Source organism: Emys orbicularis, chromosome 1 (genome assembly GCF_028017835.1).
Source record: "Emys orbicularis isolate rEmyOrb1 chromosome 1, rEmyOrb1.hap1, whole genome shotgun sequence".
Lineage (NCBI taxonomy): Eukaryota > Metazoa > Chordata > Testudines > Emydidae > Emys > Emys orbicularis.
Genome location: NC_088683.1, coordinates 70,724,828 through 70,751,992, shown reverse-complemented (window position 1 = coordinate 70,751,992; position 27,165 = coordinate 70,724,828). Strand labels below are relative to the sequence as shown.

The 27,165-nt window shown below is 38.5% G+C and overlaps 1 protein-coding gene across 1 annotated transcript in view; it reads left to right on the top strand.

The window, feature by feature from the left end:
• ZFC3H1 (zinc finger C3H1-type containing) overlaps positions 1 to 27,165 on the top strand; it is a 57,689-nt gene that overhangs the window by 15,682 nt on the left and 14,842 nt on the right. The window contains exons 7-24 of the mRNA XM_065399903.1: positions 2,672 to 2,795; positions 4,532 to 4,629; positions 5,565 to 5,768; positions 6,616 to 6,780; positions 10,209 to 10,346; positions 10,870 to 10,988; positions 11,376 to 11,522; positions 12,335 to 12,509; positions 12,739 to 12,870; positions 13,676 to 14,221; positions 14,349 to 14,458; positions 15,687 to 15,818; positions 17,127 to 17,248; positions 18,896 to 18,997; positions 19,367 to 19,489; positions 20,224 to 20,407; positions 25,856 to 26,042; positions 26,640 to 26,831. Of these exons, the coding sequence (XP_065255975.1) occupies positions 2,672 to 2,795; positions 4,532 to 4,629; positions 5,565 to 5,768; positions 6,616 to 6,780; positions 10,209 to 10,346; positions 10,870 to 10,988; positions 11,376 to 11,522; positions 12,335 to 12,509; positions 12,739 to 12,870; positions 13,676 to 14,221; positions 14,349 to 14,458; positions 15,687 to 15,818; positions 17,127 to 17,248; positions 18,896 to 18,997; positions 19,367 to 19,489; positions 20,224 to 20,407; positions 25,856 to 26,042; positions 26,640 to 26,831 (3,000 nt within the window). The remainder of the gene's footprint in view (positions 1 to 2,671; positions 2,796 to 4,531; positions 4,630 to 5,564; positions 5,769 to 6,615; positions 6,781 to 10,208; positions 10,347 to 10,869; positions 10,989 to 11,375; positions 11,523 to 12,334; positions 12,510 to 12,738; positions 12,871 to 13,675; positions 14,222 to 14,348; positions 14,459 to 15,686; positions 15,819 to 17,126; positions 17,249 to 18,895; positions 18,998 to 19,366; positions 19,490 to 20,223; positions 20,408 to 25,855; positions 26,043 to 26,639; positions 26,832 to 27,165) is intronic.

Sequence of the window (27,165 nt, the reverse complement as noted above, 5' to 3'; positions counted from 1 at the left end):
GTAAAGCCAGAATACTGCTTTTTACTAGGTGTTGCAGTGGTTCTGGAAATTAAATTCAGTGGGGTAGTACTCCCCAAAAGTGCTCATTTTAAGACGAATCATGTTATACTGCAGAAGTGAACCAACAATATATATTGCCTATCAAGAAACAAAGTCTATTCACTGGCAAAAAGTGTCATTAATTTAGAGTTAGGATTGCTTAGTTCTGCTTTTCCAGAATGTGGAATATCACTAAACTTAAATTTGAAAATCAGGAAATAGTTATATTTTGCACCCAACCTCAATTCTGTCATCCTGGAGCTGGCAATAGGCACTGGCACCAAATGAAACTTGACCCTGTCACTAACAAAATTTGTGCGGCCGTGTCCCCAAACCAATTCTTTAGCCTCATTCCTCTCATTTAGGTGTAGCTGCACTGCCCCAAGTAATAGTTGCAGCAAGCTGCCAGTTTTCACTCTATCAGGAGAGGTGCAGCTGCAGCTAGAGGAATCGGGGATCCCTGTGTTTTGGGCTTGTTATACAGAAGGTCCCTTTAGATAGTCGCAATGGCCATTTCTGGTTTTATAACGTAACAATGTTTGAAAGAGTTCTAGAAAGAACTTTAGAGTTTGAGGGCCCCTAGAAAGACTTAGTGGACTGTAGGACAGCGGTAGCCAGTCAAGAATATAGAGGGATAGTAGTATTTCACCCCATTTTAACACACTTTTGCATATTCTTAGTGCTCACCAGCACTCTATATCTGCATTGGCATTCACACATCATGCATCCTTTCTGCCTTCTGTCCTGCACTGTTGCTCTGGGAGTTCTAGCACTGAGGTGTGCCAACAGGCTGCACTACGTGGCTCATTTTGGAGTAACCAAAGGTGATGTCCCACAGGGAATCCTTAAGACACGGATAAACAGGTATCAACATCTGTCAAGTTTTTAGGGGCTTGCCTGGAATAGGCAAAGTGGTCAAGAATAGTAAGTCAGGCTTAGATAGTTAGTGTTTGGTTAAGCCCATCCTAACCTCAGCCTTTATCCTAGTCAAGTTAAGGCTTGGGAGTTCCCCATATGCTATCCTTGTTCACTTCTCCCCTGCTGTCCTCCAGGTACTCAGGAAGGGTATAGTTATATGATCTTTAACTGGGACAGGTTAGAGTATTGCTCATGGGGGCAGAGGTAAGATTTGGAGGGAGGGGGATGGGAAATGACCTTAACTCTGCATTTCCTTGTTTTCAGAAATTCAAGTTTAGCCCTTCCCTCCATGTTCTGTGAGGCACAAGGCAGTGCTAGCCAACTTTAGTTAATAACGGTTTTGGCATTGAATTTCCCTTGTTTGATGAAATGATGGTAAAGAGGGGGCATGACTGAGGGGCACCTGTGATGGGGGCCATGGATGGATTTCCTAAATACATCTCACTGCTGCTCATCTACTAGCTTTGCTTTCCTCCTTGCTCCTTCATTACACTCGTAGGGCTGTATCTGAGGAACCTCTTGAACAAATGAGTCCAAATTGGCACCACAAAGTACCCCATGTTGTCGTATAGCACTGTTCATGACAACCTCCTTTATGTACATGGATTTTAGAGTACTTTGAAAAGTGGGCTTTTAAACACAGAGCTCTATTTGACCAGACCTATGAAGTCCCTGCTGTTGCTCCTTAATGCTGCTGGCACTTGAAGCAGAACTTCCAAAAACAAGCCCCTGGGCGCAAGCAGAAAGTAGTCTGAAATTTGTCTCAGAAGTCTACCAAAAGCAGCACTTGAACTCAGTTTTTTGTGGGGAGAAAAATGGGGGAGTGTGCTCAGGTTCAAGATAGTCTGTTCCTGTAAGCTAGCAAGTGATTGATGTAGGCTGAGCTCCTTTGCATAGTTGGTCGAATGAGGCATCAAGTGTACCAGTCTCATGGTGCATATGCAAATCACTTTCTCTCATGTGCCTGTCACAGTTCTTTTTTTGTGGGAGTTCTGTCTCTGGAACCCTTTGGCTGAATGACCCAGAATTTACAAAACTAACTCTGGCTCTGGGGCTTAGCAATTTTTAAGACAAATTCAGTATGCATGTGGATTTTTTTTTTTTTTAGAGCTCTGTGAGGGTTGAAAGCTTTGTTCAACCTTTACAATAAAGTTGCTGAGTGCTGTTCCGTAATAACTATGTATTTAGTTTTCCTGTTTAGTCATTACTTGGCTCTTTTGAAAAAAGAGATTTGCTTTTCAGCAGAAACGTTAGTAATTACTGTGATGTATTGGCAGGAGCAATAGAGTTCTGAAATAGAAGTTAATTATAACACCATTTCTTTCAGAAACACTTTATTCAAGGGTGCCCAAACTTTTAACGCTGGCTAATTGTCAGGAGCTTGATTGTCTGTTTATAAGTTTATTTTGGGTTTGATAATTGGATCTGTTTGCTTGTGTAATCTCTTGTAGAAACTGCTGTTATATTCAGAGAAAACAGCATTCAAAACCTGCAGCTGATCTCCTCAATCTCGTCTCTACATAGAGAAGAAAGCTGTAGTTTGACTTCTTAAGCCACGGTTGACCCCCTTCTTGCCTCCTCCTTTCTCTGCTGGGTAGAACTTGATTGAAAAATAAGTGAGGGGACAGGTGGTGGCAGTGTTACAGCATTTGCATTTTTTTAAAAGTTGTTTTAAGACATGCTAAATTAAAGCACTTTTTTTTTGTATGCTTAGTCTTCAGATACAGACTTGAGACGGTCTTTAGATAAGCAATCTACTGATAGCGGAGGAGGGATTTATCAATATGACAACTATGATGAAGTTGCCATGGATACAGACAGTGAAACTAACTCACCAGGTAAGGTTAACTTTCAATTTCTGGCATGGTTGAAAAGTATAATGATGAAAAATGGTTGGAATATTACTTTAGTGATATAAAAAATATGAAACGGACAATCTCCGTCTTCTCAGAAGGGCTGTGTTCTTTTTGTGGACTGAAGTTGAATGGGTAATAATTAAGGCTAAGATTTTTTGTCACAGATATTTTTAGTAAAAGTCAGGGACAGGTCACAGGCAATAATGAAAAATTAATGGAAATCCATGACCTGTCCCTGACTTTTACTAAAAATATCCATAACAAAATGGGGAGCCTGGGCATCTGCTGGTGGGCTGGGAGCTCCAGGGGCCTCCACCACCCGTGGGGGCTCGGAACTCCAGGGTCCCCCTCCTCTGGTGGCTCACAGCTGCGGGGGTCCCCCCCACTGCCCGGAGCGGCCAGGATTTCCCCACCACCACCCGGGGCGGTCAGGAGCTGCGGGGGGTCCACGTGCCATTCATGGGAGCTGGAAGCTGTGGGGGGGCTCCTGCCGCCTGGGGCGGCCGGGGTACCCCGCAGCTCCCTGCCTCCGCAGGCGGCAGGTGACCCTGCAGCTCCCAGCCGGCGCTGGCTGAAGTCATTGAGGTCTTTGGAAGTCACAGATTCCCTGACTAAATCACAGCCTTTGTAATAATGCCCTGTGGGTTTGAGAACTATGTCATTTAAGTGGAACTAATTCTGTCCTGTTTTAAATCTGATTCTTTTTTATTTAGCTTTGTATTCCCTAGGGATCCTCTAAAGAGCTTCAGGCTTACACTTAGCCAAATATGATTAGAAACATCAAACTTGTTTATAAATTCATATGGAATCATGTAGAAGTGGGGGTCCCCAAAGCATGGTGTGAAAAAGACTCTGTTGACTACTTCCTAGAAGCCTGTCCTACACCTAATTTTCTCACAAACTTAAATGAAATTATTTCAGAAAATACAGTTAAATTTAGAAACATTACCAATATTTCAATAACCTTTATTCTTTCCTAGCTGTGTTTATTCCTTTTATTCCATTGTTCTTCATCTTCTGATTTTATTCTCTTATTTTCCATATTTGTTTTTTCCTTCTCAGCAAACTTCCTTGCCCTCTGGCCTCTGTTCCCAAACTTTCTCCTTAGCTGCCTCTCAATTTTTCTGCTGCCTGGTTTTCAGAAGGACCACAGAACATACTGTTTCCAGGCATGCAAATTATGTGACTCCTTCATATGGAAGGGTGGGGCCTCTGAGCCTCTGGATCTACATGTCCCAGTATTCAATATTCCTTGAGTTTCTTACCTATCTGGTGCTGAAGCCTTCATGCATGTTGCATCTCCTTACTGCTGGTTGCCAGATCAGTTGGAATCTCTGTGCTCGGGCATGTAGTTTCAGAAAGCATGCATTTGTGAGTTAAATCAAACTGAACAGCAAAGATGGGTTTCACTTAGAGTAATGTTGTCTTTGAATACAAATTATAAAGTTAATTTAAAAAAAAAAAAGGTAGGAACAGGGCATTAAGTAGTTCTGTGTGTCTTTTGTGCAGGTATATACTCCTCTTTTGTTCTGGTCTCACCTACCAAAGTTGAGATATAAATTAGCATCTTGCCTGTTTTCTCACTTAGCTTTATGGCCATGAGTTGAAATGTGATTCAATATTTTTAGTTGGTTAATTAAAGCATAACATGACTTAGTCGTGTTTGGTAACTTACCATTCTTATTTCTTGAATTTAAATGTATCTCTCTTTGTTGCAGCTTCTTCTCCAGTGCAGCCTCCTTTCTTTGAGTGTCCGGTGGAATATTTTCCTCCTCCAGCACCACCAATTTCCTTGCCTCTGCCACCCCAGGTTACAGTAAATAATTTTTAATTCATTTGTCTTTTAAAATTTTCAGTTTTAATATATATTTTAGTTCTGTGCCTTAAAGAAACACTGTCTTGGATGCTACATTTTATGTTGCATTAAAATATGTGAGAATTTCCTAATAACTTCTAACAAGTCTGCATCAAGTAGTTCTTCCCAGGCCCTTCTGTGGTACCATTGTGCCTCTGTATCTTTATGCTGATCTATTGTTCCCCCTCTCGTGTTGGGGTGACTATACAGAAGACCTCCCTTTCCAGAGATCAACAAAACCAGACCATTCTTTCAATCTTTTCTGGGCTCAGCTGTCTTTCCACCTTCTTTGCTGCTGGAGTTCTAGTCAGTTCCTTCTCCTCTTGCATCACCACTTCCAGGTGTGTAGCTGAAGGGTAGGGCAACCCAGTCCGCACTTCCCACTTGGGCTCCGGTCCCCCGGCCCTATATACAAAATGTCTGTCCTCTCTAGCCTCAGTACTCCCCACCCAGGGACTAACATCTATTCTGGCTGTGTTGTTGGTACTGGGTGGATAAGGGACCTGTCTCAATTAGACTCTGGTTGCCTTCTCACCCAGGAATTTGCCAGCAGCCTGTCTCTCCCTTCCCTTCCCACTAAACACATATCCTTCTTTGTGCCTAGTTGGTGCTCCTTCTTTGGACTAAAAACTCTGAATTCCTAGCCTTAAAGGGAATTGTAATAGAGCTGAAGGGACAAACCCTTAAACCTACCTCCTTTTTTGTAAATAGGAGCAATTTAACTCCAGCCTTTGATGTCACTGTCTAAATCACTGCTATTTGAATTGTAATATCAAACCGTGACTTAATCAGTTTAGTTCATGTCCTTTGTGTCTTTGGAATAATTTAGCAATGAAAAGTTTAGTTAATTCTATTTGGTTTTCAAATTCTGTTTTTCTTTTTGTAATGCATCTCAGACTGTGCAGCCGTTGAGCCAACTTTATGTGGAGGACATTTCTTGTGTTTCTCTTGAGCCTCCTCCACCTCTCCCACCTCTTCCACCTGAGGAACCCGAACAGCCACCCAAACCTCCATTTGCAGATGAAGAAGAAGAAGAAGAAATGCTACTACGAGAAGAGCTACTCAAGTCTCTAGCTAACAAACGAGCTTTCAAATCAGAGGTAGTCCTGTAGTTTGTGAATATAGCCTCTAGATGGCAATCTTGAGCTAACTTTAAAGGTGACCTGCAAAGGGTGGAAAATATAGGACTTTTTTTTTCCTTTCTGCTTTATGGCTGTATAAAACAATCCTGAATGAGTTTTAAATCAAATCTGCTTGGCTTACATTACAAATTACAGGTCTTGTCCAACCTGTTTTTGCTGGAGGACTGGTGGGATTATAACATTTCAAGGGACTAAAATTTGAACAGTTGAAAGGGATTTTATTCACTGTTAAACTGTTTATTTGCTTAATACCTATTTAACAAACTATTGGAAGGAAGTTCTTTTTGTTAAAGATTCAAACGCTACCTTCCCTGTCATTTGAAGGCTGAGAGAGCTCTTGCTTCACTTCAGTCTTCCAGCAAATATGAGATGGACAGGACTTGACATTTCTAGTATTTCTGAGGTAAAAAACAAACAGAACTTATCCCCACCCCTCCCCGTGTTTGTAATGAAAATTAAATTAAACTGCCTATATGACATCATAAAAGAGGCCACAAACATATTTCCTTTGCAGATCACCTGTAAACAAGAGCAGGACCATTCTTGCCTAATATACTTTTTGGCATCACTATGTAACTACACAAGTGGCGATAGTTATATACCTTCGATCAGAAAATTGAAATATGTTCTGGTGGTATAGTGTCTCTGTTATAAAAGTTTAGAGAGATAGCATAGACGCTAACATGCTAATATTTTTCAATTGTTTTTCATATACAGCTGTACACCTTTTGAAACACTTTTTTGATATAGTATACTATTTCTTCCTCCCTCCCCTCCTGATTGGACTTTTTATTTCCTTATGTAGGAAACATCAAGTAATAGTGGTCCGCCTTCACCTCCAGTTCCAAATAATTCCCAGCCTGTGCCAAGAAGCAATCTATCAGCAGTCAGTATTAATACTGTATCCCAGCCTCGGGTACAGAACACAAAGTTTGTTAGAGTACCGCGACCGCCACGAGCAGTAATCACAGTAAGGAAATAACTTCAGTTTTCTTTTAATAAGACCATCTTATGAACTAGTCTTAACTCATATGGTAAGTTAGAAGTAAAGGATCTTCTTCTGCATAAAAGCATGTTATTTCCCTTGAAAATAACTTTGTGTTAGATCAGTGATTAGGAACCTGTGGCATGTTGGACCATTCTCTTTCCCTTCCTTGCAATGAAATATTTAATTCTCTTGTACATCTAAGAATTTATGGCTTCTCTGAGCTGGGAGAAGATGCAGTGGCCCTTCTTAAATAACCTTTTAAATGAGCTAAAGTTTTTCCCATTTTAGGTTGGGGTGGGGGAAGAGAATCTTGAAAAGATTAGATGCATGAAGCAAGCAGCAAATTTAATTTCATATGTTTTTTTTAGCAGTTGAGTGCAAAATGATTTAGCTGTCACTTAAACATTGTTTAAATTGCCTTAGGTTACCTTTCAGTAGGAATTTCAGACACTGAAGATTATTACCCTTTCCTGCTTTTAGCATTCAGCATCTTATAGATTCAAAGCACTGTATGAGCATTTGAGGCATGGTCAAAGTTCACTGAGTCTGTGAGACAGACTGTTTAAATACAGTCCAGTTATTTGGTTTGGTATTATCTTACACAAAGTTTAAGATGAGGGGAGATTTTTACAGGCAGAAGATGCTTGGAGGTAGAAAATTTATAAAACAAAACAGTGAAACCAGCATCAAGATGGAGGGGAATCAATGAGGTATAAGATGATTAGCACTAAATGGTCGAGGTAGTTCTATTCTGACAGTTGACTTATCTGGTATTTGATTATCAGAGTCCACGCTCGATATATGGTATATATGGTAGGTGTATAGATATATATTTTTTAATCCTATTTTAATGGCTCTGAGAAGTGGGTTCAGATCAAGTCCGCATCTGATTTTGTGGTGTCCATGATCTCTCTGAAGCACCACTGAAGTGTTTCACTGCGTCCATATTGTTTTGTAAGGAGAAGGGAGGACAGTACGGTCGAAAGATAGAAGAGGGCTGACTATGCTGATGTCATTTTGGTCAGAATTTATGGGAGCTTCTCAGTCTTCTGATTTAACCTCTCGTGTGCATCACTCTCTTTGTTAGCTGTATTTACTTTAAAAAATCTTATGATATCCCACTCTTTCAAGGTCATATTTCCCCCGTCTTCTGGCAAACGTTTTTTCCATCTCCTTAACCCTCGGTGTCCGCTGCCTACATCTAACCTAATTTCAAACAATACAAGAGTAATTTGAGATACAAAGGGCCCCTGGCCTTTGTGGCACATTATACTTTTGTTAATCAGTTGGCAGTTGCATGTGTTCTGTAAACTGTTCTTTTGGTAACTTTTTATTTAAATCTCGTCTGAATCACTTTGTCAACTATTAGAGGATTTTGAAAGAGTTCTTTGTCCTATTGTCTTGAATTTCTCCTGGGTCAGATTTAATTCAACTGTTATGTTACAGAAACACAAAGAAAAATTGTACTAGTTAATCAGAGATGAACTGCAGTATTTAGCCTTTTTAATTGCAAGATAGCTTTTATCAGCTGTGATGATGGGCAGTTTTTAAAGGGTTGAGCAAGTCCTGGTAAGTTTTTCTGTATACTCTAGTTAATGATTAGCAGCTTAGTTATTTTTTACATTAACTAAAAAATGATGGATGATATGTTTGTATATGATTAGCCTTGCTCATTTTTAACAACTTCTCATTTTGCATAGCCATTCTAATCAAGTGTTTTGAATCAGCATAGTGCTAGAAAAATCACTCAATTTTCAGGCTTGTTAAAAGCCATTACTTATTGTGAATGTGGTAGCTTAATGTCTAGAACAGGAATATTTTCCTGTGTGTATTAAAGGAGGTGTGGCCAGACTAAGGCCTCATCTACTTTTAAAAGTTACACTGGCATAGCTATGTCGGTCAGAGTGTGGAAAAAAATACATACCCTAGCAACATAACTATGCTGACAAAACCCCCAGTGAGGCTGGAGCTATGCTGACAAAGAATAGCTAATGTCATTCAGGGAGGTGGTGGTCCTAAATCAGCAGAAAAACTCCTTCTGTTGGCGTACGCTATGGCTACAATAGGAGGCTATGCCTGCATGGCATCTCCCAGTAGTGTATAGATGTACTGTATATGGGATAGATGCTCTGTAGTGTAGACACGGCTGTAGGTACCTGCAGCAGATCACTTGCATAGCTTCTTCTCTCCCCTCTACCCACAATAACTGTCAATTCTCATCACTCTGTTAGGGCCAATTTGTGTGGGATTTTTGTTTTTTTGTGTTTTAATTGTTTGGCTTGTGGTATTCAGGATTTTTTTTTAATTATTCTTTGAGTTCCTGAAATCATGAGACTGTGTTTTCTTTTTAAAAAGTAAGCTTCTAGCCCTCATGGTTGCAGAGAAAAGTTTGAAAATGTGTACAGTGTGTTCCCTGAAGGCTCAAAACACAGAACACTTTTACAAGGAACTAAACATTTGATTTTAAAATAATAATCTAAATCATAATTTTTGTGTGTGCCTGACTCATGGTTTTTGAATGCTTGCAGTTGGCAATGCTGCACCATGTGCTGGAACAATGTGTACATGATCCTAACATTACTGCTGGGAGTGGTGGTGAAGGGAGAAGACAAACAGCTAATTTGTTCCACCCTCCTGCAGCCCTGGAAAACTACATAAGATCACACTCCTCCCTATGCATGTTTCCACTTGCATTGAGAAGAATAGTAGAGTGAAAGTGACAAAGTTACCATCTTTTGCTCAGCTGCTCAAATTCGTGTTATTGCAGAAGTGGTATATGTAGGAAAGTGAAGTAATACAGGCTTATTTGGGATTTGTAAAATATTGAAGGGACACTGCCCTGAGGTAGAGGGTAAACATTACTCTGTAGGTGTCTAGTCTTGACTGACATTTAATCATGCCTGTGTTAGGAGGAAGGGAGAGAATCAACTGGAGAGTGGAGGGTGAAGTTGCCTATAACTGTACATGCGAAAGTCTATAATTATTTGATCCACTCAGTCTTGAGTACCTCGTCTGAGTATGTGGGACTGGGACTAGAAAGATCACTGCGTAGTGCTAGCACAGGCTTGCTGTTTTCTTTGCCTCCATTCTCTATCTGTAAAATCAAGATACTTTCCACTTCACATAACTGTTGTGAGAATAAATCCTTTAAAAACTCAGGCACTTGGAAGGGGCTCCCACTAGATAGGGCTCCCATTACCAGAACTTCCAAGTGCCTCAGTATTTAAAGGATTTAGTCTCACAACAGTTATGTGAAGTGGAAAGTATCTTAATTTTACATACATACTAGAACTAGATCCAGAATATAATTGGAGCAGGGTTAAAAGTGTTCATATAAAGCCTACACTATAATGCATCTGGTTTTACTTCTTTTGCTAGTAGGTATAAAAATAAATACTTTGTCTCTGCAGCTTCCCAAGCATAAGTCAGTAGTGGTGACACTGAATGATTCAGATGATAGCGAATCTGATGGAGAGCCATCTAACTCGACTAATAGTGTATTTGGAGGACTAGAATCCATGATCAAAGAAGCAAGAAGAACTGCAGAGGTAAATGATATATCTATCTATAAAGCTTAATTTTAGCACTTTTCTAACCTCAGAATTCACAGCAAACCTTCAAGCAAGGGTCTAGAGATACAGGCGTGTGTCAAAAACAGAAGAATATTGAGTGCATTTCTATGGTACTGTGCCTGGGCTAGTAATTGTTCTTTGTGTTGCAAGAATGATGTAAACTCCCGTTTGTTTTAGTTAAAAATAACCTCAGGATAAAACTTGAAGGGGTACTAAAATGCTTAATTGAAAAATAAAACCCAAACACAGAACTCTAGGTCGTGGCAAGTAAGAAAAGGGGCTGCTAATTGACTATATTTGGCTTTAAAAACCTTTTACTCACTGTTAATGAGTAATTAACTAATCTGTTAATGACTACATCTTAAAGCTTTAAACTTAAAGAAAAAATGTAATTGCCCCTTAAATATAATATGGCTTCTGCAAACATTTGCATTTAATTTGGTGTGTGGGGAGGTGTAATATTGGCATATTTTGATTAAGCTCTCTTTTTTTATAACAGGCTTCAAAACCCAAAGCACCTCCAAAATCAGAAAAAGAAAATGATCCTATGAGAACCCCAGAGGCCTTACCAGAAGATAAGAAGATTGAATATCGACTCTTAAAAGAAGAGATTGCCAGGTGCGTTGGAGTTTCAGTGCAACAGCACAGCTTTGAAGAACCTATATTTTGCTTTTAACCCATACCAGTAACCCGTCCTTTTAATTTTGACAAAAAGATGTTAAATTAAAGATCAGTAGAATTAATGTGAAGTGTTTCCTTAGATTGTAAAAATAAATTGGCTTTTTTTAGATTCTTTTTAGTAAGATTATTCAGTATGTGAAATGCTTGGAAACCATTCCAACTACAAAAAACTACCTCTTACTTGAAATATAGCCATATTACTTTCAGTAAAGTGCTGCTACTAATTTGTGTTCTGGGAGTATATGCAGTCAGAAGACGTAATGTGTAGCTAGTTGCAATTGCTGGATATTCCATATGTTTTGTTTTTTAATATGTCTGTTTTAGTCGAGAGAAGCAGCGCTTAATTAAATCTGATCCATTGAAGAACAATTCATCTCCTGCAAACTCTGATGGTGAAGTCGATGGGGTTGGTAGAATAGCAATAGTTACAAAACAAGTTACAGAAGCAGAAGCAAAACTTAAGAAGCACAAGTAAGTTCTTCAGTATGATGTATACCACACTGAGCTTGTTTAGGGGGAATGAAAGGTTAAAATGTTCATGAATGTGTAACTTCAATACAATAGGGCTGGATTATCCACTGCTTTGCACCTTATGTTGTCACTTACTGCTTTACAAAATGAGTGTAATGTTGTAATGCCACCATCACGGTACTCTACTGCCCTCTTTCCTGCTCTCCCATCTTTGTCGTTTGAAACTTCGGTTGTAGGCCCCCAACTGAATTGTTCTGGATTTAGAGTCAAGTTGTAGTACAAGTACTATTTTTTTCTCTTCCCCTGCCTTTCCTGCCAGGTCTAAGTGCTGCTCTTTTTAAAGCAACAGCTTCTTGTCTTTGGGCAACCTCTGTTGCCCAAGTCTGCATCTTCTTGCCCTCCGCTAAAGTATACGCCTGCCTGAGAAGAGAGCTAGGCTGCGGAAACTGGGGCAGAATTTTTGGCGCCCTTAAACATCTAAAACTACCAACAAAATATTTTTTTAAGATTTGCCATTTTCTCATCCGACTACCATATTTAAAGTGATGCATTGACTGACTAAATCTGCCCATTCAGTATATCTGTCCTAGATTACCCAGCTGTAATGCACGTGCTTGCCTGTTTCATGGGATGTTATATACTTAATGTTTGCAGAATAGTTTGACTTAATTTAATGAAAGGTGCTATGAAAGTGATTGGTTGGCTGTTGCAACAGATTAAGAAGTTTGGGGTTCAAAGTGGTAGTCTGTAATTCTGTGCCATCTTGGTCTTTGGAAAAATGTGATTTATTAAACCAACTTTTTAATTTTTAGACTTCTGTTAATGAAGGATGAATCTGTTTTGAAACATCTCCTGCAGCAAGAAGCAAAGAAGAGAGAATCTGTTCGAATTGCTGAAAATAAGATTGCTAAACTTGCTGAGCAACTGCAAGCAACTGAAAAGATTCTGGATGTTAATAGGGTGTTTTTGAAGAAGCTTCAGGAACAAGTAGGTTTGAACTGTCAGGAAAAAAAATTGTTCAATTTATTTTCTATCACTATATGAACTTTAATATTTTTGGAGTTGTGTAAATTCAGTTCTTGGAAGTATGTGGCTTTATTTGTACTGTGCAACATATTAATTTACTTAGCTGTGCCTAAATTTTGTCAAATCAAACTTTTTATTGGTAGAAAGTGCATGTTTTCTTGAAGTGCTAAAATATTTTTTTTCTCTTCAGATTCACAAAGTTCAGCAACGAGTTACAGTGAAGAAAGCTCTGGCGTTAAAATATGGAGAAGAGCTTGCTCGAGCAAAAGCAGTGGCAAGTAAAGAAATTGGAAAACGAAAACTGGAACAAGATCACCTCAGAGTAAGTCAGTCGCATAAACTTGCACCTTTCTTTAGTCAAAAAGCAATAATAACTTTGTTTAGCTAACTTCAGCCCAGAATCTTCAAATAGAAGTTGAAGTGGAAAAGTATTTTAAAAGGTGAACTGTGAAGAAAAATCAAGTTTTTTTTCCATACACTTCTCCTATGTTGCAATATATAAACAGTCTAAAAGTTTGTTCCAGAAGTCTTTTCTGTTGGATTTTTACGTTAGAAGTGTTAGGGTTTTACTTCCATCTCTTTGCTGGAGAAAACGAATAGTGCTGTAATAAGACTCTGGCCTAGCTATGTGGGGAAGGATTCCTGCATGTTGGTGACATCACTATTCAGCTCCTTCAAAGATTTTGCCCAAGCTGTCCAGCTGAGACAAGTAAGGGAGGATCTGATATTACTAATCTGAAAAACAAGCTGAAGAAGGCAATTTGGAAGAAAAACGAGGCTCTGAGACAATTTGAGACAGTTTTTAGTAAGTTATATTTTTTCTTTGTTTTCTCTTTTTTATATGTGTTTGCTTTGCATTTTACATTTAAACTTTGGTAACCCAAATTTGTGTGCTAAAGATTTATAGAGTGGTGTAGACTAATTTAATAGAAAAACCAGCAAACATTCCAGTGGAATTGTGGCAAATTATGTTGTGGTTTTCCTGCTGTTTTTGTTTAAATTTTCAGGCAAGAGTTTAAAATATGTACTTCTAAGCTGAGTCAAATGTTTTACTCTGTTTCATTACCCTCCTGTCAATATATCCGTAAATGCAGAGAGATATTAAGGGTTTTTTTTTTTCTTTGTAGCCAAACAAAATGTTGAAATTGGATCATTCCCCTGCATCAAGTCCAAAAAAACATTCAGCAGAATTGATTGCATTGGAGAAGAAACGACTACAGCAACTGGAGTATGAGTATGCCCTAAAGATTCAGAAACTTAAAGAGGCCCGTGCACTTCAAATCAGGGAACAACCAAATATTACTCCAAATGCAGAAGAGGAATCTGAATTTGTATTACCTCAGCCATCACTTCATGACCTTACACAAGACAAACTGACCCTAGACAGTGAAGAAAACTATTTTGATGATGAAATTTTGTCTAACTCAAACAGAGAACGAAGGAGATCTTTCAGAGAATCCAGTTCTTTTACTAAACCTAATCTTAAGCACATGGACACCCCCAAACAAGAAATAAACAAACTTTCTAAAAAAGCAGTGGAGGAACCTGAACTTTTTCTCGGGTTGAATATTGATGAACTGAAAAAACTTTATGCTAAAGCTGACAGCTTGAAAGAGCTGCTCATAAAAAGTACTGCCGTTATGACTTCTAAGGAAGAGTTTTTATGTGGTCAGGTAAACTTGTGCCTCAACTCCTTTTTAAATACTTAACTTGTTATTACATTATGGTTGTTTTCTTTTTTTTTATGAAGACTAGGTTTTTGCTGTATTATAGTTCTTTAAATATATATTTGTTTCCTAGGAAATTTTGGTGGATATGGATATTGTTACAGCACAAAGTAAGCAAGCTGAAGTGAGACCATTTCCATTTGGGCCATATCATAGTCCCCTTCTAGTTTTTAAATCCTACAGGTATGACGACTATATTATCTGTGTGTGTGGCTTCTTTGTTTATGGAATATTTTAATTGCTTTCAGTGCTGTCTGTATTTCTTCTTACAAGTTGTATAACACCAAAGGTAAATTTGGCTTAAGAACAGCTTTTGTAACCTTAGCTTGGGATTGATTCCATTCTTTGGAAGATTTGACATTTTAAAGTTCTGTGTGTGATGATAAACTTTTAAGCATGACACGTAAAACCTAATTTTCTTTAACCAAAAGTCATCTTAAAATTATTTTTCTGATTCAAAGAAACAGGACACTATCTCTAGAGACTTAATTATTCCTTCATTCATTACTTATAGGGCCCCATTTTGGTGCAGCAAGATGGACCTAAAAGTCTATGGCACTTCAGCTCCATAAAGTGAATTCTGTGCTAGATTTAAGCGAATTCTAAAAATGGAGGATTACATTGAATTAAATACAAAAATTAACACCATCACTGCAGTACTCCTTGTATTTGTTTTATATTAGCTCTTATATTACACTACTCCTAAATTTACAATGTGCTGTAGATTTTTGTATTACAGCATTGTAATACAATGGGAAGGCAGAAGCTGAAGGATAACATTCTTACAAGAACAGCTTTGCTATGCTTTCAATATACTACAGACTATCGTGATTCCCTTACCATACTAGAAATTGACAAACTTAAAATGCTGTCATAGTTGAGTATTAAATTTTATATTAAAGGAAAAACCACCAAAAACATCTGGCTATTAAGACTCAGCTCATACTGAGTTTCTGTGCACCTGTTCTGGAGGCTCTCTGATATTGAGCTTTTAGTACTATGGCTTCTGAGGTTATTTAATCCTCAGCAATCTGCTTACAGCTCTGCTTGATGCCAATTAAGTAAGTGCAAGAGCACAGGTCTCCCAGGTTTGCATTAGATCTTAACTCTAATATGTAACTCTCCCTACAGTGTGTGCATTAATTCCCCATGTGCATGTAATGAGGTTCGGTGGATGAAGGGAGAGCAGGATATTGGAGTAGAAATCTATGCGGACTGAGAGAACTGTGCTTCTGTGTTGCCTTTAGTAGGTCAGCTGTATTTCTACTCTAGTCAGCCTTTCAGAAATGCAAGATACTTCCCGAAGCAAAATACAATTCCTTTTTTTAAATTTATATTTAAAACCACTTTCCTGTTTGTGTACCAGGGATTCACATCATGGTGTGTTTTTTTTTTTTCCCCCCCCCTTTAGGTTTAGCCCTTATTTTCGAACCAAGGAAAAGCTTTACCTCAGTTCAGTATCCTACAGCAATATGATTGAGCCAAAACAGTGTTTCTGCCGTTTTGATTTAACAGGCACATGTAATGATGATGATTGTCAGTGGTGAGTCCCTTTCAACCTTGTGCATTTGTACTAAATCTCTGTTGCAGAGGTTACTGCTGCCAAGAGATGAAAATAGACATGTCTGATTTTTAACGAGGTCTGTCTGCATGATGTGCTATAGCCTTCCATTCTAAATCTTGTCTCATTAAATACTTGCCTGCGTAAGTTCACTTGGCAGAAAGAAAATCATTGTGCCAATTCCAGTCCTGGAGGGAGATCTCTTATGTCTAAACTTGGAAAAAGAAAGATTGCTTGAGTTTTTGAGGATTTTGTTCACCATTATGTCAGATCCTTTAGGTTCTTTTGTATCGAGATGGGAACTCTCTTGTAGCATAATTACAGCAGGGTCTTTTATTACCTGATGTAACAGTGGGTGAGGAAGCATACTATTTAGCAAACTATAAATAAATTAGTAACATATCTAGCATGGTGTATTAAGGAATTATTTAATAAAAGATCCTATTGTAATGCAAGAGATCAGTTTAAAACTGCTTTAGAAGAACTGCATTAAAATCTGTATAATTTGAAGGCACATCACTAAATGGTGTTACCCGTTATATTAACAATGGCCTGTTCACTTGGAGTTTCATTAGCTAGCTGTTGCTTGCCTGCCATTGGAACCTCTCAAATGATGAGGTTGATCTGACTTGACCCCCCCCCCAAAAAAAGAGGAAGTGGAGTATTGATTCACTGGCTCTAGGTATATAATCTGTAACCAACAATAACTAGATTATTTCTGAGAGGAATTCTCCTACCAATACACAAGGGCATGAGACACCCAACTTCCCTTATCTTTTGCAGGAACATCATATGTGCAAACCTAGCTATTTTATGTTTAGTAGAAGTAGTGCACATCTATTCCTTGTACGGTGTGGTGAGACTATACCCAGGATACTAAACTGGTCTACACAAACATGCACTGAAATAACAAAATCAGTTTTAATTGGCACCTTTTTGTTACGTCAGTGCAAGTGTGTATTTTGAAGTGTGGTCCACATGTAGACTTGTACTGAAATATCAAAAGGGGTGAATTAAAACCATGTTAATTATTTTATTGCACGTTTGTGTTTGGGCAAGGCCTAAAAGCATAGATGTTGATTAGTAGAAATTTCAGGGCACCTTACACATTGTGCTCCGTAGACATCTTTTCATTTTAATTTTTTGTTGTTTTCTCTGCTTTAGTGGGGTTTAAGTAATGCTTGCTGATTGTGGCCCTGATATTAAATCTTTACTTTGGTGATATTTTGTTGTCTGAGAATCCTTTTTTTTTTTTTTTTTTTAGTCTAACTTTTCTCTTTCTTTTTTTAGGCAGCACATGAAAGACTGCACTCTTAACCGAAAGCAACTGTTTCAGGACGTTCTTTCTTACAATTTAACTTTGATTGGCTGTTCAGAGAAAAGCACTGATGAGGAAATCAGCATTGCAACAGGTTTTTAAGTTTGTTTCCTACTGAATGTAAAACTGGGCATTTCCCCCCCCCCAAAGGATAGCTTTTATTTTCATTAGAAGTTCTAGAATTAAAGAATCATTAGTCTTTCTAGTGGTCATTGTATACATTATAAAATGTTACTGTATGGAAAAGTGGAAAGCCATTTTTGAGTCAGTTAGTCCATAGTAAAATTCTCAGTAGTAGACAGTAACTCCTGCATTCAGGAAAAACTCCTTCTTTATTCAGGAGAAAACGCTCCCTAATTTCACTGGGCATTTCACTCAAACAAGAAATGAAGGAGACAAGATCTCATGGGTGGGGAGCGGAAACCTTCTTTACCTTCCTTTTGTATTGCTTATATACGTAACTTAATGGGATGTTGTACTTATTAATGGAACTAGGTATAGTGTGAATAGGCACCAGGAAAGCTTCTTCCACAATCAAGACATGTAATCAATCATATTCTAATCTATCCTCAGGGCTAGATTTAATGATGATTATTTTGTGCCAAAGTGTACATATTCTCCTGGGATCTAGGATGAGACAAACTCTTCTCTAGAGATCAGTCCTATTTAAGCCCAGATCTCTAGAGATAAGACTGATGATTATGTAACTTTGCCACTTACCCATCCAACTTTAACCTGTTTAAAATAGTCTAATTATTAATGTTTTTAAACTTAATAATGGCATATTGGTGTACACATCTTTTAAATTGAAAAATGAAGCAAGATTTCTTGTTAATTCCTGTAATATGCACTCTATTGATACTTCTGTTTTGCCATGCCAAAAAGCTCGAGATAAACTTGGTTTTAAAAAGTATATATGATCTACACCATTCTGCTACTAAGAGACTGTTGAGCCAGATGCCATTTTTTTTAATCCAGATACGGTTTTGGAGAATGTCTTTTGAAATTATGCAAATTTGAGGGATGGTCTAGGGTTCAGTAGAGAAATTGATTTCTTAAACATTATGATTCTAAAAAAGTATCTGTTTTTTACTACCACCACGTTGGATTGTTATAAATGAATTTTTAAAAACTAATGTACTTTTCATCATATAGGATGACTATATTTCATTCATTTTGGATAGTGGCTGTGTACTGTTCAGTTTCATTTTTCTAGTTCTCTTAACCAAATGCAAGGGGAAGAGCTTAAATCAGGATCTAAAGACCTGGGGAAAGTGGTGAAGTTCCATGTTCCTTCCCCCTCCCCCAGATTCCTCTTCTGCATCTTTGAGGAGTAATGGGATGAAAGTAACACAAGAAAGTCAGACTAGAAAAATCAGAAAGAAATTTTTGTTTGTGAGATGTAATCTGTAGCAGTGGCTTAGAAAGCACATATGGAAACCCCCTTTTTTAAGGATATTTACAAGTAGACTAGACCAAAGCACTAGAAAATGTACTGCAGGAATAATCTCGGGGGGTGGATAAAATGGCCTAATATATCTTTTCCGAATTCTGACTTCTATATCCAGCCACACTTGATAAGCATATTAACTTGAAATGATCAGCACTGAAATAATGGTGGTGGTATTTATATTGTCATTATGCTTTCTGCTGAGATTCTCTTATGTTTTAATATTTCATAAATGGTACACATTTATTTATAGCTGTATCTAGTTAAGTTATAATCTTGGTCTCATTTTAGAAAAATATGTCGAAAAACTTTTTGGTGTAAACAGAGATCGAATGTCAGTGGATCAGATGGCCGTTCTTCTTGTTAGCAATATCAATGAGAGTAAAGGTCACAGTAAGTAACTTGTTTGATATTTTTAATAAAACAGTCTGTTGTATTATAGTGTTAACATTGCTATGAGCTTGACAAATTCTTACGATAGTATTGTAAAGAGAAGATCTGCTTACTCTATTTAAGTTCATTTCACTGAAACGTATGGTTATGGTTTTCTGTCTTTAAGCTTCTTTTGTTATAGGGTAAAAATTTCATAAGTGACTTGTGCACTCAGGAACCTAAGGCTCTCATTGAAAGTCAATGGAATCTATACTTCTAAGTCACTTAAATGCTTCTGACAATTTTACCTAAAATGACTAACTTTGAACAAAAATACATTGGTTTGTGGATGCAAAAGCAAACAATTTCTACTGTTCTGGTTGGTTACAGCACCTCCATTTACCACTTGGAAAGACAAAAGGAAATGGAGACCTAAGTACTGGAGAAAACCTGTTTTAGATAGTAGTAGTAGCAGCAGTGAGGAGGAACAATCTCTGGGACCTATTAAATATGGTAAGGCAAAATTGTGGTGTGCATTAGAAATAACTAATGGGGGTGGGGGAGAAGTTGCAAGCACTTATTCAGATAAAGCATGAATTTGCTTCAGTATATGACCCATTTATATACTCCACGCATAAGCTTCTTGGCTACCTTCTCTTCATTTGCCTGTTCTTTATTCTAGGATGATTAAATCTATGGATATCCATTTAAAAAATTAATAATTTAAAGGCTTAGTGGGAGCTCTTATTCCCTTCTCTTGAAAGGAACTTGCTAGAATGTTCTGGAGCATCTAAGATTAGAGAGATTTCCCACATGATTTGTGCAAATGGCACAAACCCCCACAGAGTGAATCCTGCAAGAAGGATCTTCAGAGAATCAGGCTTGTTTTGTGATGAACTTTCTCCTATGAGCTCTGCCTCACTCTCAGTGCTGCCCTATAAATTATTCCTAACCAATCTGATCCTGCAAAAGCAGCCCTCTACACTTGCCTTTTTCCAGTTTTCACATTTGAAATAAAGCCAGTTTTCTGTGCCATACTTATTGCTTCTTTCCTACTTTTAAGGAGAGAATACCTTTACCTTTCTCTAAATGTGGTGGGTGGCTATTGTATTTGAAAGGTATCCTGACAATTACTTGGGAAGTCTGTTTGATGGTGTTTTCACTCATCTTAAATATATGATTAGTTAGTTCAAGTTCCACTGTGAAAGGTAATCTGCATGCTGAACAGAGACACTTTATTCTTGCAGCCAATCCTGTAGAACACAAAACAAATGTTCGAGCTCTGGATGCTGTTGTGACTCCAGATGATGTCAGATATTTCACAAATGAGACTGATGACATTTCTAATCTGGAGGCGAGTGTACTTGAAAACCCCTGTGATGTACAGCTTTGGATTAAACTTGCATACAAGTACTTGAGTCAAAATGAAGGGTAGGTTCTTATCTATATGCAAACAAATCTGTTGCCCTTTTATATTTTTTGTTTGATGCTTTTCACCTGTGCTACTGTAATCAGGTTTCCTTCCTGGTGTCAAAGGACCCTTTGTTTCTTTGACAAAGCCACAAATACCTTATTGCTTAAAAGCAGTTAGAAAAAATTTCAGATTAGATCTCTTGCTGTACACAGTCCAGTGCATGAGTAATAAATTATATTTGCATTTTAACTCCAGATAGATTTTATTTCAGAGTGGAAGTAGTTGAAATGAGAATTAGTAAAGCAGTAATTGCTTTAAAAAATGCACAGTTTATAAGTTTACAGTGGAATAAATTTGTCCAGTTCTGTGAATTTTTACATCAAGGTAAGTATAATAGAGGGAAACACTGATTTTAAATCTGCCTTTAGAATGTTTGGGATGGCAACTTGTACTCAAGGTGCCTTAAGATGACTCACTAGAGTAAGAACTGCCAGGTGTTTTGCAGTTTTTAATCTATGTGGGAAAATGGTAACCTAACTCCAGTGTGTTTTTTCATGTTGTAATTTTCTTGCCTTTGGAATTCTTAGTCACCGTATATACTCAATCATAAGCCGGTTCGTTTATAAGCCGACCCCCCCAAGTTGGGTAAGTAAAAATGGAAAATTTTTATAACCCGTTCATAAGCCGACCCTATAATTCAGGGGTCAGCAAACTTTGGCTCCCAGGCCATCAGGATAAGCCGCTGGTGGGCCGAGATGGTTTGTTTACCTCGAGCGTCCGCAGGCACGGAAGTAAACCTAAGTAAACAAAGTGTCCCGGTGCGCTAGCTGCTTACCCTGGTGGGGAAATTTTTTTGGGGGGGAGAAGCTGGGAGTCAGGGGAGTAACCTCTGTGACCACCCCCCACATGACCCCACCCCTAGCCCGGGACCCCCACACTCTCCCCATCCCATCCCTTCCCACCTTATCTGGGGAGGGCCAGGGGAGGATGTCTCTGACGTCTCTGACTTGGCTGGAGCTGTTCTGGCAGGCTGGGCAGCACGGCCGCAGCCTGCTCCGGTGGGCCAGACCGGGCGGTGTGGCCGCAGCATGTTCCAGCGGGCTGGGCTGGGCGGCACGGCCGCAGTGTGCTCTGGCAGGCTGGGCAGCGCGGCCACAGCCTGCTCTGGGGGGCGGGGCCGAGCGACTCGGCTGCAGCCTGCCAACCCCGGAGCTGCAGCTGCTTCGGAGGCTGGGGGAAAGCAGCGTGGCCAGAAGTGGAGAGACTCTGGCCCTGCCTCTTCCCTTCTGGCTCTGCTGGCTGTGCTGCCTCTCCTTGCTCCCTCTGTTGGGGGGAGGGGCTGGGTACCAATACTCCCTCTCTATACCCATTCATAAGCCAACCCCCTTCTCTGGTGCTTCCCTTTTTTACTAAAAAAATTTGGCTTATGAACGAGTATATACGGTAACTGTTTTTCCATTTTCCTTAACTGATTAGAATTAGAGAATCAACATATTTTTATTTTATGGTCAAAGCATCCCAGTAGCAACTTGGTCACTTATGGTTGAGTAGGCTGTTTCATTCTAAATTTCTTAAATCATAAACTGTTCTGGAATGGGATTGTCTCTTCATGTGTGTTTGTGTAAGCCATAGCAAAAGAGACCCTCATCCTGACTCGGGCCTCTGGGTACTACTGCACTATAAATATTTAATAAGCTTCCCTTTTCAGAAATCTATATCCTTCAGGATGAAATTTTCTGTCTAAATGCGAATTATTTTGGAAATCATGGACAAAATTTAGCTCTTCATTCCTTAGCATCAGCACATGAATATATCTCTTCCTCCACGTTTAAAGAAAAATCTTGATTTTTTGAGCTCTACAATTTCAAATTTGGTATTTGTGTAATCTTCAATGAGGAACTTATGCCTTATCAATTTGGGAGCTAGTAATTCCTTGTAATGAAGTGAAAATAGCATCATGTGCAATATGTAACTTACCAAATTAAGTAAGTAATGTAATTATCAAGATATGTGCAGGCTTGCACATGTATGGATGTATATTTCAAATGGCATTCAGGTTTTTGCATATTTCCTTGAAAAATAACTTTTTTTGTGCTGAATTTCAAGTTTAATTTAAACAAATCAAGAAATTTAGACTTCAAAAATTAACATTTAGATAACCACATGAACTGCAGTTCAGCCCCACCTACTGCGTTGTGTGGGTTTGTCTTATGTATACTTTGGCGTAACCTAACCACTTATTGAGTTCAATAAAAATTCCCCAGGCACATCCCAGCAGTGGAGTTACTACTGTTGGAATCATAACTTTGAATTTCGTTAACTTGTTAATGCTAAGATGGAGAATTTTAACAAGCTTCTGTATTGACTGTAATTGCAATATGAACACTGGGTACAAAGCTGATTTATGTGAGGAAGTACAGTGATCCACAACTTCTGTATCAGTGCTTGCCAAACTGAGATTCATGGGGGAGCCATGAGCATTTGGGGAAAATTTTTTAATCAGTATGCTCTCTTTCCCCCCCCCCCCCCCCCCCAATTAACTTTAAAAATCACCTTCATCTTATCTATTGGTGTACACCAGTGGCTTTCAACCTGTGATCCATGGACCACTAGGGGTCCGCAGACTATGTCTAAGATTTCCAAAGAGGTCTGCACCTCCATTCAAAAATTTGTAGGGGTCTGCAAATGAAAAAGGTTTGAAAACCACTGGTCTGTGCCTAAAGTTGCTCCTGTTTCCAGGACTGGGAACTTCTCTGTGCCCTCTGCTCCTGCAGGGGGCCTTTAGCACAGAGACTCTCTGCTGGGGGAAGCATTGAGCAGGGAGACTCTCAACTGAAAGTCCTGCTGGCGTGGAGGGCAAGGAGACTTCCAGTGCCAACAGCAATAGCATTCACAGATAAGGGAAGGGAAGTGAAGGCAAGACAGGTGCATCTTTTTATAATGGAATGACTTTTACCAAGGGCTAAGCCTACATGTAGCAAACATTCAGCTGAAGAAGGTGATGATTTAAATCAAGTTAAATGGAAAAGGAAGAAAAGTAGACATTGTGATAGTTACATTGTTCGGATTTTCATGTTTTTATATGTCTGGAAAATGCATGGCAACAATATGTGTCATTTGCTTAAGCGTTAGTAAATGAAAGTATGAGGCCAGGGAAACCAAACACGAGCAGCAATTTTTTTTCCCCTTAGGAAAGAGGAAGAATTTAAGTGGCAAAAATAGTCACTGCTAAAGAAACAGTTCCTCAGAAAGCCTTTGAAGGATCTTGTGTTGTGACCATGTGAATTCTAAAATGCAGACAAGCACACAGCATTAGCAAGACCCTTCTATTTCCAAAAGAAATAGATGTGTATAAAATGTTGATTGGGGAACAAGCAGCCATGGCCCAGAAAACCATTCCGGTGTCAAATGATGCCATCCGTTGACACATTGATGACCATGTGAAAATGCCTATGACCACTTGATAAAACAAATTAGGAAGAGGTGGTATTTTGCACTGCAGCTTGAAGAATCCACAAACATAGCCAATTTGTGTCAGCTTTTGTGTTACGTGAGATTTGCCAAAATAGGTACAATAGGTTGAAGAACTTTTTTTATTTTGCAAAGAAATCCCAATCTGAACAACCAGTGAGGAAATACTAAAGTCTTGGATACCTTCGTAGTGGATGAAGATTTTAACTGGGTTGTGTGTGTGAGGGGCTGTGCACTGACAGGACTGCAGCTATGACTAGAAAGAACAGTGAGGTTTCAGCATTAGTAAAGCTTTTTAATAAAATCCCTGGCAGTGCTGCTTCCATTCGCTTCCAGTTATTTCTGTGATTCTGGGTTTTCAGGAATGATTTCTGTGAAAACTAAACATAGAAATCATTTAAATTTGGAAAACTACTTATGTCTGGTGTCTGTCTGACAGCAAACATTGCACAGCCCCTGTGCAGTTTGAAACAGGCCCATTCTTCTCACTAAAATCTTAGGGTATGTCCGAACATGCAAAAAATCCATATGTTCAAATTATAGTTCTAAAAACCCAGATTGGATTAGATAATTAAACAAACTTTATGAAATTGAGTAAAGTTGCACAACTGTCCAAATTCTAGTGTCTCTCTTAAATCTGGTGTCCTAAGTTGGTGGTGATGGGTTTTTTTTTTTAAAGGAGGGGTATGTGGTTGTGGGGAACCTCCCATTCTTCTCCTCCTTCCCCCCCCCCCCACTAGTTCTTAAATATATGTAAGGGAACCACAGTATAGAGCTGTGGTCCCCAAACTTACTACTACCAAGGATTCACTGATAACTTGCTAGGGCCAGAAAGCTGACCAAACTATCATATACATGGAAATTTAATCCAAAATTGTTTAGTTACATTGTAGAGCACTCTAAATGTACGCTGCATTTCTTAAAAACATGGACACAAGTTGTTTTGAGGGCTGCAGGGGAAGGAGTACCAGTGGGCAGGATGGAACTTCCTTCTCTGAAACAACTCTCCTGATGAGCTGGCTGTTAAAAGGTGAACAGGCCCATTATGACTTGTGAATATAAGTCCAGTAGCTGATTTGCAATTTTTTTGATTTGTTGAGATACACAGTAGAAAGTCTGTTTGCATATAAATAATTTCAGAGGTTTGTATACATGACCCAGAGCACACACAAGGTGTTTTAATCTTATTTTGAATCTCATGCATAAACACAATCATTTAGGTCTGTGTAAAATAATTCCTGAACACATCCTTCCCTCAAATAGAATAAATATGGCTAGCCTGAGAAGCTCTCTATAGTTTTATGGAAGTTACTTGATGTTTATAAACTGCGATCCACATATGCAGTCCATCACTTGATTGGCAGTTCTGCCCAGAACTATACTTGTGTTACTTAAATGTGGTGAGTAGTTAATTATCCTCAAAAGGGGGGGCGGGGGGGGGGAGAGAGTTGCAGCCTAAAACTGGGCAAGAGTAAAAGAGTGAAATAACATGACATACATTCTAGTCTGCAGTAAAGAGTAACATACCACATGTGCTGTATGTAACAGATAAAATCTTGCCAAAGAGTGAAATCCAACTTCTTGCTTTATTTAACTTTTGAAATGTTTCTACTTTTTTTCTTTAGCTTCTTTCTGGGTCAGAGGGTGGGAGACTTCAGGCCCCATGGCTAACCCCTGTTCAAGTTAACCACATCCTGTTAACTGGCACCTTCTTCCAGGGAGCTGATACTCCTGTCCTTTTGTGATAATAGTATGCAGTTCATATAAATGTGAAAAAAGTGTGGTCCTTCTGCAGCCCTCCATTTTATAATGGCAAGAAGCATTTAAAACACTTCTTTAAAAAATTCTTATTTCTGTTCAGTTGACATGCCTCCCTCTGAAATGATCCATTTCCATGTTCCATCTCGAATGGGCTCTAAAAAATTACCAAGTCCACTCTTCACTTTAAGAAAACATTGAGATGTAATATATTGGCCCAATTTTTTCCTTCACAGTTCATCCTCTGAGTGCTTGGATTCTGCTTTAAATGTTCTGGCTCGAGCATTAGAAAACAACAAAGAGAACCCTGAAATCTGGTGTCATTACCTCAAGCTATTCTCAAAAAGAGGAACCAAGGAGGAAGTGCAGGAGATGTGCGAGACAGCAGTAGAGTATGCGCCTACTTACCAAATCTGGTGGACGGTAAGAAACAAAATAACACAATGTACTTCAAGCACCTATATATAATATAGTGCAAAAATATACAAATAATATAGGTAAGCAGTGAATTTTAGTGTGCAACAGGGAGAGTGTATCTTTTTTTCTTTTTTTCCCTGTGCTAGCCAAGCTAATACGTTAGCTTTTAAAAAGATCTAATATAATGATAAAAAGCAAGGAAATTCACAGTTAAGTTTAAAGTGCTGTCCTTAGCAGGGTCCAATTCCTATTGCACTTGATTTGATGATCAAATTTATCTAAAGCAAGGTGTTACATTCCCTAGATACAAAGGTGTGGGTTTTTTTGTTTTTTGTTTTTTTAAGGTAAACCTCAATTTAACTTGAAATTTCTTTGCCTTTTGTGAATATTGATTTTAAATAACATTTGAATGTAGTGTTTTTTTCATTGAGGTAATATCTAAAAACACAGTAAATAAAAAAGGAGCATTGCATTTGATCCCTAACAGTTTGCTAGTAGTTGTTCATGTGAATAAAATGTAAGTGATTTATATAGCTTTTAGCCTTAGTAACTGTACTGAAGTTTTCCCCCTAATAATTATTTGTGTGAAATATTTCTATCTAGTTTTTGAACTTGGAAAACTCTTTTGATGGAAAGGACTATGTATGTGGGAGAATGCTGCAGTTCCTAATGGAAAGTACAGAGGGTGAAGAAAACTCTGATCTCCTGTCCTTTCAGCTGTTGGAGACCCTGCTGTACAGAGTTCACTTAAGCATGTTTACAGGAAGACATCAAAATGCTCTTGCTCTACTTCAGGTGACTATCAAGTTACACACATTTTAACCCCTATTATACTGGATGCTTAAATACTAATTATGGTGGGGGGTTTTTGTTTTTTCATTTAAGCACCCAAACAATTGCCTTTTTCCTTACTACTTTATGGTGTCTGGAATTGGAGCTACTAGAATTCTAGGCGAGTTATCCCATTTATCTGCAGAAAGTTGATACAATTGGAGGGATGCTTTTGTGCATGTGTTAATAAGGCAGATTTGGATAAATTTTTAAAACTTTCAAAAAGTTATTGAGGAGAATTCCCTCTTGATTGCATGAATTGTTGCTAAAACGCTGTCTTTAAAAAAAGTTTATTGAA